The following is a 12,221-nucleotide window of genomic DNA, read 5'->3' on the forward strand; positions in this document are numbered from 1 at the left end:
AAATAGGAAATTCGTGGTCCAAACGAAAGTGACAACCTTTTTTTAGTCAACCGACTTGAAGTGTGCTTTTTTTTTAGTCAACCAACGGAGAATGTGAAAGAAAAGCTGTATTTCCGGAGTTGGGTCGGAAAGTTTTTTCTAGTCAACCATCCACAAAAATTTACCAGTTTTTCCGAATTTTACACCACATTTCTAAATCTGAAAATTCAGAAAAAGTGTTCTCCTTTCCCGATTCCAAAATATGGTAACCCTATAGTACGATCTGCCTGACATTTGGTGTCGCTGGAAACCTTTAACATGCGCATGGGGCAGATATTAAGCGGGCACGGTAGAGATGGAGAGAGTATAGGTATAGAATGTAAACATGGAATGGCAACGACCAATTTTGCAGCTTCGTTCCGCTTCGCTGAGGCTGTAATTCAGAATTGACTTGCGTAAGCGACTGTAGGATTTCTGGCAATCCAAGTTATCTTCCCGATCAAGACCAGTTTCAGTATAAGTTCTGCGCTCTGGAAGATAACTTTTGGATTGCCAGAAAACCTACAGTCGCTTACGCGAAGCAATTGCCTCAGCGAAGCGGAACGACGCTGCAAAATCGGTCGTTGCCATTCCACGTTTACATTCTGTAGTATAGTCGGAATTGCCGAGGGCAAATCACGGATATCACAGTAATGTTTCTAGCTTTGTCATCGGTTACTGCCGTGATGGAGTCGCAAAACAGAAACATACAGAAGTCCTGATCCAAATTATAGCAACATTTCACATACTAAGGCGCCTTTGCATTCTCAAATGAGTCTATCTTCCTTTCGTGCATCCAAATTCGCCTTATCGACTTCGAGCTCGGCGCACTATATTCATAATCATACGGGCTATTATGCCACTACATAACTCGAACTCAGTCAGTCGCCAACGCTGTGTTGCGAGGTCTGACGATCAAGTGTCCAACTGTCCATATCCTTGTCGCGAACAGGCGCGATTCTCTCGTTTTGTGTTGATACAGCCAGTGCACAGGATGTCATTTGACGGCATTATTGTCATCGGCAGACAGTCTATAGACTTTTAGAGTTGTTGAATTGCGGAATGGATTTCTTAGATTTACTTCCTTGCACGAAGCAGATAAATGAAGCAGTTATGCAAGCAGGCATTCATTCCAAGTTTTGACAAAGGAGAATACACACAATGGTTGGTTCAACAAAAGTGTACTTTGATCGATATCGTAGGCTTGAAGTTCAAATTACTGATGAGATATTTAATCGCATGCAATACATATGTTACGACCTGATTCGATAACTTTCCGGATGCTATCGCATAAATAGCATTGACCGTTACGATGGATTATGAGTGAACATGAACATAAAAACAAAATTTCAGTGGTAGCCACTAGTGATAGGAACTCGTCACTATAGCTTCTTGTCACAAGTCATTGTACATTTTGACTCGAGTTACGTCACACGATTTTTAAAGCTGACTCGAGTCAAGTCAAGTCAAATCTTCGAAGTTTGCACGAGGACCAAGATCATTTACGCCAACTGGTGTGAGTGTGAAAGCCTTATTTTGTAGCAAAGGGTGTCGCTGATTTGATTCGCACGCTCTGAACAATTCAATTCAATTTATCGCTAAACTAGTGGATTAATTGGCTCCAAACGGGGGGACCGAGGTAACGAATGTATTGAAGTTATTGGGGCAGTGGAACTGATACATAAACTTGGCAATTTCTACTTCCCGCATATCTTTTATGTTTAGCACCCCACGCTATGTTTTAAATCTACTTTCTTGATTTGCACTGCTTATGCTTATTATAATGTGCTGCCATCACCCTAGGGCAGTGTTGCGATGATTCGAGTTACTTTTTTCGTATGACCTGACTTGACTCGAGTCACTTTGCGTGACTGCTGGAGCGTGAAGTTGCTGTGGAAATTTCAATAAATTGCAGCTTCATTACAGTGGCGTTCTGAAGAAAATGGCTGCGGCCAAAAATTTTTTTTCGTTTTGCCCTGCAATTTGAGACCACATCATTTTTAGAGTGCAGTGCCCCTTTAACTCTATATCCGTTCATCGGTTCAAAATCAATTACTGCTCAATCTGTATTTCAGACAGCTAGCAAAATGCTATGACGTTATCATGCCTCATACTTCGAAAAGGCAACTGGACTTGAATTGTGACTTGACCCGACTTGATACGAGTCACCTCCAAAAATCAAGAGACTTGACTTGACTCGAGTCACCTTCGAAAATCGATTGACTTGGCTCGAGTCAAAATGTGCAATGACTCGAAATGACTTGTGACTCGAAGGTAGTGACTTGATCCGAACACTGCCCTAGGGGTCCGCGAAGCATTTTCAGGGGGTCCGGGGAACCTCTAAATTGGAAAATGGTCAAAACCTCATTTGAATTTCTATCAACTGGGGAAATAACGATGCGTTTTCGCTTCAAAACTTCAGGACTCACATCAACAGAATGGCCGTCTGAAATGAAATATCCTACTGTGCAAACTGATTTTAATTGCCAGCTTTCCAAATAGCCCACTGATACAAACATATTGCAGTTTAGAGATGGTTTGTTTGGGTTTGCGGGAAAATAAAAAAGCGGGAATAGTAAGGTAAAGCGGCATGACTTCGAAGTGTTTGCAAAAATCCATTCTCTCCTGTGATATTTATGTAACCACTATTCCAGAGCTGCTGGCTAGAAATGACTAGGCTGCGCGTTATATGTTCATTAAAATCGGTTTCTCAATTTTGGTGATATATATGTTACGATCTTACTTAAAGGTGTCGTCGGAAGCGTTATTAATTATTATTACATTCGCCACCACCCACCTTTATTTTCAAGAAAGAATATTTTGTTGCTGTTTATCACTAGCCTACAGTTGATATTTGCACCAGATAGAATACGATTGCAGGATAATTGAGTTCAATTTGAGCTAAAACTTTGGGGGTCAGTGACGGTCCAAAAGGGGTCCACGAAGACAAAAAGGTTGAGATCCACTGAACTAGAGAGAGAGAGAGAGAGAGAGAGAGAGAGAGAGAGAGTCATTATCTTAATCCAACCAAAATACATAACAACAGACGGCAATGATGGTGGTACAGAAAATATACATGCACAGTATTCGGTATTAGATAGGAGTGATCGACACGACCTTCAGGGTCAACATATAGTCTGATCACACTCACATTGAACAGGTTAACTTGACTCTATACAGTCTGGCTGGAAAAAATGTTAGTTAAAATAAAGGAAAATGAAAAGAAAAATGAAAGGATATTTATTCAGTAGAAATTGTTTGTATTTCGACTTGAAAGTGGACATGCTCGATGACTGTTGGATAGCCGGCCAGATACTGTTCCACAAATCAGGTCTGGCATATTTGATAGAGCGATGATCTTTTTTGTATGTATTTTGTAGTTGGACGACGTGGACGCGCGTGTGTCGTACTTATGCACTTTTGATACCGAGGTAAAGAAGTTATTGAAGTTATCGGGGCAGTGGCTGCAGTGAAAATGATACATAAACTTGGCAATTTATAGTTTCCGCATAGCACCCCACGTTATGTTTAAAATCCACTTTCTTGGTTTTCACTGCTTATTATAATGTGCTGCCATTGAACGTATACGCGAATCACCTTATGTCTCATTTTCAAAAGGATTTACCGAACTATATAGAAACCTGCAACTGCAAGGGCGTGGCCATCATTAATACGCACACTCTTATTGTTCCTTTCATTGCATATTTATTTTTTAATATTGTCTTACACTACATTATATACGTTGGTGGTCAGTAACAACGGTATACTTTTCCATAGCACTCATATTGGTATTTGCATACTTGCCCTTCTTACACAAGTAGTGTTGCCATGTTTTGAAATCGGCAAAAGTGGACGCTTTTTCAAAATTTTCAGACTTTCAATACTGGAGTAAAATCCGGAAAAATGGTATATTTTCCCGACTTCATGGTTGATTGACTAAAAAAAGGTGATTACTTTCATTCGACACCTGATTTACACACTTTTTACTTACACTTAGTAGGGTTGACTAAAAAAAAGGTCGTCACCTTCGTTCGAACCACGAATTTCCTATTTAGCGTCATTTATGCCCATTTTGACTCGAATCTCTCCAATATCTTAGCTTTAAAAGCTGTAAAGGAGTACGAATTGTCAAAATGGAGGACATTTTCAAAAAACCCGAATAAGGAGGACAAATCCTCCTAAAGGAGGACGTATGGTAACCCTATACACACGTGACTATGTTATTAGATTACTACCACCTCTACTCTACTCAACTCTATCTAGATATCCCCGAACAAGACTATTATACTTATACTAATTTTTTACACTTTGGCTTTTTGAAAGTATAGAAAGTAGTTTTAGGGTGGATTTTCATCACTTTTGTGAGTGGCATTATTATACTAACCGGGGAAAACAGCACACGTACGTGGCAGCGGAATATATATTTTCGGGAATCGTTGCCTACATCTTGCAATTTCGGGTGTAACCCATACAATCCCAATTTACTACTAAATGGATGCAGCAACTCCTACTTTTCGAAACGACTTACCAGAGTGCATTTCACGCCAGTTATTTCCAACTTAAAAGTAGTTTAGGAGAATCCTCGATATCGCTAATTTTACTTGCGAGTAGAAATTTAGATTATTTCTACTTCTAATTGAGTAGCAATAGTGATTACCTTGACCACCCATGATTTTAAATCCAGTTTTCATTCAAACGCGGGTGTGTTCACACTGTTCAGCCGAGTTCGCCAGACCACTAGAACGTGCATGGGTCGCTCCCAAAAGTCCCAACATGTGGCGTCTCATTAAATCTTTTCACAAGTTATCTCGGTTGAATTCATTAATTATTGAACAAAACCAAGCTTCACTTTCCGGCTAAAATCCCATAAGAATGCCGCGGAATCCACTGACAACTCCTACAACAGCCGCAACACCACTCCGAGTATCATGTACACATAATTCATGAACGAAATCGTCAACAAATATACATTTCACAATTAGCAAGACAACGCTGGTGCTAAAGAAACTCGGGCGCGCGCTCACGCCGACCCCCTGAGGTAAAAAGAAGCAAACTTAACACATGTTAACACTAAACCCATACTCTGTCCAGTGTCCGTGCACATGACAGAAAAAATATATCAAGTCTTCTTGCTATCTCCCCTAAAACTAAGTTTTGTAATCGAAATCGTAGGCCTGCCCAAAATTGGAAACCGGTTTTGCGCCAACACCAACCGCATTTGGCAACGCTCAAATGCACGCAGACAAAACACACAATATCTTACATCATACGGATCGCGTATAACGAACCAGTGTAGATACTGCGGTCGTTTGCAAAACACCAAAACCCCTTTACGTTTGGCATACTTTCAGACATCACAATGTTCGTAAGCACGAGAACATTTACACTGTAAGTGTAAAGCAACAGGTATGAAAACACAATCTTTGATGTACGCAATCAACACTGACACTTTAACGCAACGAGTTACATGTTTAAATGAGGCAATGTACCGATCCCGTATATGTAATGCCATGATTATACCACTCGACTTGATCGTAACGGAATCGATTTTCGGGGTGCGTGTTACGGATCCACGACATTTTCCATCGCCGATCAGCCCGCATGTTCGTGTTCGTCGATGATAAGTATATTATCGCAGTGGAATTGATTTTGTCGATGGATAAGAAAGTGGCGAAAGAAGCACTAAGTCGCGGTGAGCTGATCAAAAACGTCATAAAATTGATCAAGCGACTCGTCATAGGATTCGGCGAGGACTTTTTCCTGTTTCACCGAGCTTTTCCTGTCGTGTCCGTTGGTGATGGGCCCCGTTGGCGTGTTTTTAATGATTTCCGCGTACGGCGCATCCCTTTTCTCTTCGCGAGAGCCGTTCGACGTGGCTTTCTGGGGCGCGGTGTTGGCTTGATTGAAATTCGCGATTTTGTCCTGAAAAAAAACGCGTATGGTGTCGGAAGCATAGAATTAGACATGTAGCGAGAGAATATGGGGGAGAGAAAAGTGTAACGTCACGAATGTAATCGAAAATTTTCCCAACATGACTGGCAGGCCGCTCATCAAGTCAACAGTAAGTAACTTATACGGGAACTCAAATTAGATAAGTGACCGCAAGGTGGCACCCACAAGACATAGTTTTCACCAAACCTTGCGTGCTAGCTTGTTCAAAATCACTGCTGAACTGAGGCCAAAGAAAAGAGCCAGATGCGATCATGACATTCCCATTGGGTTTATACATTTAGATGTATTTTGTTTGTTACGTCACGGTGTATGCGTGGGCCAGTTCGTGTTTGAAATTTGTCTGAAATACCTTTCTACCCAAATCCCTTGTGGGGACTCGCAAAAACATCCTATTTCAAGCCACTAGAGATGCAGTTAATAACATCTCCAAATCGCACGAGATGATTAATTCCTCATTAGATGGTCTGCTTCAACGTTGCACGAAGCAAAATCGGGGATTGCTCGGATCCGGAGTCATAGATTCCCGCATCGCACAGTCAGTCTCACAGACAAGGAATAAAACACTAATATATTTTCGACCAACACTATTATACCAACGAATCCCACAACAGATTGCATATTGCAGTTGCCATCACTTCAATACGTTACTGTGAATCTGTGATCACTCTCCGAAATTGACAGAAAACATGAGCAGCTATATAGACAGGGTTGTCATCGATACGGATCAAAATCTGAGAACAGCCACTAACTCCAGTAGCCTTAACTACGGAATTTGTTAATTGATATAAGCCCAGTCATATTAAATTGTCTGATTGCCGAATGCATGACAAACTAAGGACACAAGCCAAAAATAGACAATTCATGTAAATAAAGGCAATGTGTAGATCACCCTTCATTACAAGGACAAATCTTAGATATAATGACGGTATTGCCACACACGTATGCATGCACATTGCACACTGAAGAGTAGCCTAAATCCAAGGGTGGAAAATAGGTGTGCTTACCAAATCCCACCATACTCTACTGAACATCAGGCCCTCAACACTTTCCAGCACTAAAATTTGCTCTCACGTCCATTCCAGGGGTTCAAGACAAGTCAAATATACCAATTCTTATGGAGATAATATATCCTTAGGTATGTAGTGGTTTCTGCCAACTACTAGCTTTTTGTGCATTATTGGGGGTGGTACGAGAAGATAGAAATCACTCCTACCCCTGGGATATATACCCGTAAGAATTGGCGTACTCGGTTCGTACCGACCGAGATAATGTAATGGTTGTGCGTCCGGCTTCTCGGTAGGTCGTGGGTTCGATCCCCGGCCGGGTCAGACCAAAGACTCGAAAACTGGTATTCGCGGCTATCCTGGTAGGCGCTCGGCAATCACGGATAGCATGGAGGAGAAAAAACCGGGGGTGCAGACTAGATGACCTTACTATAAAGGCCGTATCGCATCTCCGTCGTCAAAGCATCTCGATGGTGCAGGCGAAAAAGAATACCATATCTCTCTCTCTCTCACCCATTGGAATGGGAGCGAAGACACGATTTTGTACTGGAAAATGCCGTTTACCTGATTAGTGCCAGATGTCGTTTCATACACGATTTTCGTTTACAGTGTACAGCGGAGATAGCAAATACACTAACCTTGTGCGTTAACGAGGACTGGTAGTCTGATCTTTCGTCGCTTTTGTCGTTAGTAATCAACTCGCTTGGCTGTTGTGCATCCTGTTCGATTTCCAACGCTCCCTTGAAAAGTCCCAGAACTTGCTGCTGTACCTGAGAGGTCTCGCCGTTAGTGACTTCCGTCATTTCTCAATTAAATACTATCACTGTTTACAAAACAAAGAGGCAGACCCGTGTCATTGTAATTAGTTAGACTTGGACAACTTGATCAGTGGTTTCCAACTGGTTTGCATTGTACACGATGCACTGCAGGGTGTATGAAAATCTGCATGGGGTGCAGCAGAACAAAAGAGAGTACAGGGCATAGGGATGACGTGAACCTCTGAAAGGTTCCGGTTCGTGTGAACGCGAACATTTTTGAAAGGTACTGTGTGAACGCGAACGTGAACCTCATGACGTCACGTGACGTCATATAGCTAATTCCAACCCCACATTTTAGCCTATATTAATGTACTGAACACGATACCTAGCGACGACCCGGGCCACATACTGCCACAGTGCTGAAGTACATATTGACGTTTTAAACGTCGCCAAATGTATCAAATGGGGCAATCACTTGATATAATAATTCCATAAAATCAATATCTTTCGTCGCTTTGCCAACAATTTCGACGAGGACTTGTAAGGGAATATATGCTTACGCCTTGACGGTCCAGGCCAGACCGGACAATGTATTTGGCGTCTGACTATGGCTACGTTGATATTGAGCGGAGTATAAAACGGAATTTAATACTTGCCACCGATATTGCCCCATTAACAGGATACACAGCAGTAGCCAACACCCCAATCGCGCGGATTTGGTTTTTATGATACAATAAACATATGAAATCAAGATTAATAGATTTTTTACATCAGGCAACGATATCAATTTCATTGATTGGTTGAATAGGCATGATTCGCTGACTATACCTATACGTGTACTGTATTTCGCTCTACATGTTGTGTGATTGCGGGTCCGGCTCACTAAATATTCACAAATGGAAAGCTGGACATTTCGAGCAAACTTTTGTAACAAAGCTAATAAAATTTTGTAGATTGCTAAGGTACTTGGTCGATTAGGGTAGTTTTTTTGCTGCCAGCGCCATGCATAGAGTGGCTCGCAGTTGCAACGCAATAAATTTAAACCAAATATGATAAAATAAAGTGAAAATTGTAATGCATGAAAAAAGTTCACAGTGCAGAACCTATCCAGGTTCGTTTGTGAACGTGAACCTCGAAATTTTTGAGGTTCACACACAGAACGCGAACGTGAACCTCACGTTCACACCATCCCTATACAGGGGTGCATGGGAAACATCGCACTTGAAATCAGTGGTTTATAACATATGCGTAAAACTCGTGATATTGTCGACCTAATTTCAGTAATGGACCAATATTTAGCAGCCATATGAAACCAAGGACCATCTTTAGACGGCACACATATATTAAGCAGTATGAACACCGACATTCATCGATATCTTACAGAAAAGGTTGAAGGGTACTGAACTAGATAATTCTAGCTGTATAATAGATTATAGCGAAATGCAGGTAATATTAATCATAATTTAATTTATGAAAGGTTTCTATGCTCAAATATTTATTCTAATCTAATTTCTGGTTCTACTGAAAATGTTACAGGAGAACGCTAAGATCGAAACAAGCATAGCTTGCTGTACAGACATTTTCCGTTCTCACTCTGATTTGATGGGAACTGAACTTGATTTTGGTTGCGTTTCTGTCTAATTCAGCAATTAATTCAATTTCCAAGTATTTGCGAATTCGGTAGTTCTAATTCTAATATAATTCGGAAGAAACTGTGTAGCTATAATTCTAATTCTAATGATTTGGAAAAAGTGAAAAGGTTCTAGTTGCCCACTCTGTATAGCCGACACAACGCCGATCACAGCCTTATTCCCGACGGAATCCTGCAATCCGCGACACCACGTTTGTCAATTTATGGTGAATACTAAACAAGTAACACTTTCCACAACATAAAATTACTCATATATATAAGAAAATCTATACCAGCTCAGCTAAACCAAACTAAGCCTCGAAATGTGGCTTAATGGTATTAAGAGCGAATGTATTGAATTTCAGGTAAATTAATCGCAATGGCCCTACTTAGAGAGGATTATCCTGAAAATGATTGGGGCGTGAGGAAACATCGCTGTATCGTCCTTGGATTAAATCCGAAAATGTTGTATGGATTTTCATACTGATGAAATTCGGATTATCTTGCATTTGTGAGCGATAAGCCTCTTGACTCGCTGTAAAATCCATTGCTCATATATACTCGAACCACTACCTCGTCTATAATTTTGTCAACGCAGCCGCAAACTATTATAAGCTTCACTCATACGCGTTAGCAGTTTAGTATTTCCGATCATTATTATTAAGAACCCACCGATACCGCATTATATCATCGGCACGAGCGGTAGTCAACGCCACCATATTTTAACAGACTGCATAATAAGGTAGAGAGTGACACTAAGCAGGCCTTATATGGGGAAACGACTGCCACGAGGCAAAGTATGAGAATTTCCGGTCCTTGCAATAACAATCCACAACACACTTCGGCATTAGCGCATTAACGCATGCGAATGTGTGAATGTTTCTGATGTAATGCGGTCAACCGAAATTATGGCCAATGCAACGCTGCAAACCTAAAACACTCGGGTTGCATGCAAGCAAGTAATTTATAGCCTAACGTAAGAGGTTTGCTAAAAGGTGCCACTTACGCCGTATTTGAGTATAGATCGAATCACACCTGATATCATTAGTCATCGATAGTCACTATATATCGAAAGAGGTAACCACATTGCTGCACTAATGCTGTACATTAGCAGTCTCCATTATGAGAGACGAGGCTGCGGCCATTCGTAAAATCGTATCCATCTAACTTGAAGGAGATACTTTCTGTCGACAGTTGCATAACCGGATGCTGGGGTTGCATTTAAAACAAACGGTTGTTTAAAACATGTTTTGAAGAGTATTTTAAACAAATTGGACTTGAAAAAAATTGTGTTTTTTCAAGTTATAAAATCATGCCATAATTGTGTAAATACTTTCCAAAAAAACATGTTGTATTAGCCTACGGACAATTACCACCCGATAAAGTTGACGTATATCGATAAGGGATGGTTGGAAACCTCAAAATAGTCGGTTCAACAGTTATGGTACGGATATTTCGTCAGAGGAGCTATATTTACTCTATATTTTCAATTGTCAATCCGCTATGACGCAACAATTGAATATTCGTGACGTCATGGCTTTAAACATGTTATGATATATGCTGTCGACGTTTCGATTTGCAAATTGCATGTTCGAGGTCACCGAGAATCGATACGTGTCAGCATCAATCTGGGTTGCGATTCTCGGAAAACATCATAGCGTGAGATTGTAAGTAACGAGTGTGAATATACCAAGTTTTCACCCTAAAATTTCCAAAATTGAACTAGAAATCGTGAAGAAACTACCGATTATGCTGCAAGAAGTCGCTCTGACTGCAGCGTAGAAATTCTCGTAGCCAGTATTAAAATTGGCGGGGCTACGGCGGTCTTACGTTTAAATGAACTTAACAGCTTGATAAAACACACTTTCTACTATTTCTCACGATACATTACTCCCATCCATACATCAATTCACCCGAACAAGAACAGCCTTAAAATGCGCACGCGCAGTCAAGGAAGCGACGAATCGCCAGTTTGCATCGGGAGGAGTGAACTGGGTGTTGCTCGCTGCAATACGCAAATATCTGAACGCCAAATGACTGGAGTAGATGATGCGTAATTCAGCAAGTACCAAGCAGAAATTGTCAAACTATTCAGCGCTGGTACTCAAGCAGGAGTGGAAGTGTCGCCATAAATTTCGTCTTAATTACGAGCAGAAGTTTCTATTCCGAGACATATCAAAATTAACTCGCGTGGAAGTAGAAAATGGAGTTTTTTTTTAGAATATATTCAGTTGTCACGCTATAGGGCCTATTTCGGTCAGTAGCTTAACCTAAAAAATGTGGAGTGGAAGTAGCGTGAAAACGCAACTACTTGATAAGCAGAGAAAAACTACTTTACTACTTCGAAAAGTAGAATTACTTCGATGCTGACCTCCTCTGGATTACATAGAATTCAGTGATTCTCAACCTTTTTGGCCCGCGGACTATTCTCAAGCTCGCCTATATATCCGCGGACTCAAGCTATATATTAACGAAAATTAGGTTTTTTGATTTCGATCCAAGAGAGTTTAATACGGTATCAACGAAAAAATCAAGCACTGTTTTGCACTCAACACACACTGAATTAGAGCCTTGTCCTTGAACTTGCTTGACAAGTTTATCGAATTCCGGAATTATGGTTGTTAATGTAGGCCTACATCTGATGTCATCTACCGGTTGAAGTCTATTGCGATACTTCTTTTGATCATCGTCAGGGTTGAAAAGTCAGATTTACTCAGGTATGTGGTTGGAAATGGCAAAAGAGCTGTTGCAGCTTGCTAGCAAAGATCTGAAAGACTATGCTCCATCGACTGCACAGTGCACATTTGTCCAAAATTGAGTCAAAGAAGCCTTTTTAAAGGTGTCTTTCCATATCTGTCG

The 12,221-nt window shown here is 40.9% G+C and overlaps 1 protein-coding gene across 1 annotated transcript in view; it reads right to left on the bottom strand.

Annotated features, from left to right (window-relative positions):
- Window positions 1-4,944: 4,944 nt before the first annotated feature.
- The window catches only part of LOC145459423 (uncharacterized), a 32,757-nt gene continuing 25,480 nt past the window's right edge, over window positions 4,945-12,221 (bottom strand). The window contains exons 7-8 of the mRNA XM_080338060.1: window positions 7,613-7,744; window positions 4,945-5,940 (exon numbers count right to left, since the gene is read on the bottom strand). Of these exons, the coding sequence (XP_080194186.1) occupies window positions 5,701-5,940; window positions 7,613-7,744 (372 nt within the window). The 3' untranslated portion in view covers window positions 4,945-5,700. The remainder of the gene's footprint in view (window positions 5,941-7,612; window positions 7,745-12,221) is intronic.

Source organism: Botryllus schlosseri, chromosome 16 (genome assembly GCF_051294905.1).
Source record: "Botryllus schlosseri isolate E-star chromosome 16, Bs_hap1, whole genome shotgun sequence".
Taxonomy (NCBI): domain Eukaryota; kingdom Metazoa; phylum Chordata; class Ascidiacea; order Stolidobranchia; family Styelidae; genus Botryllus; species Botryllus schlosseri.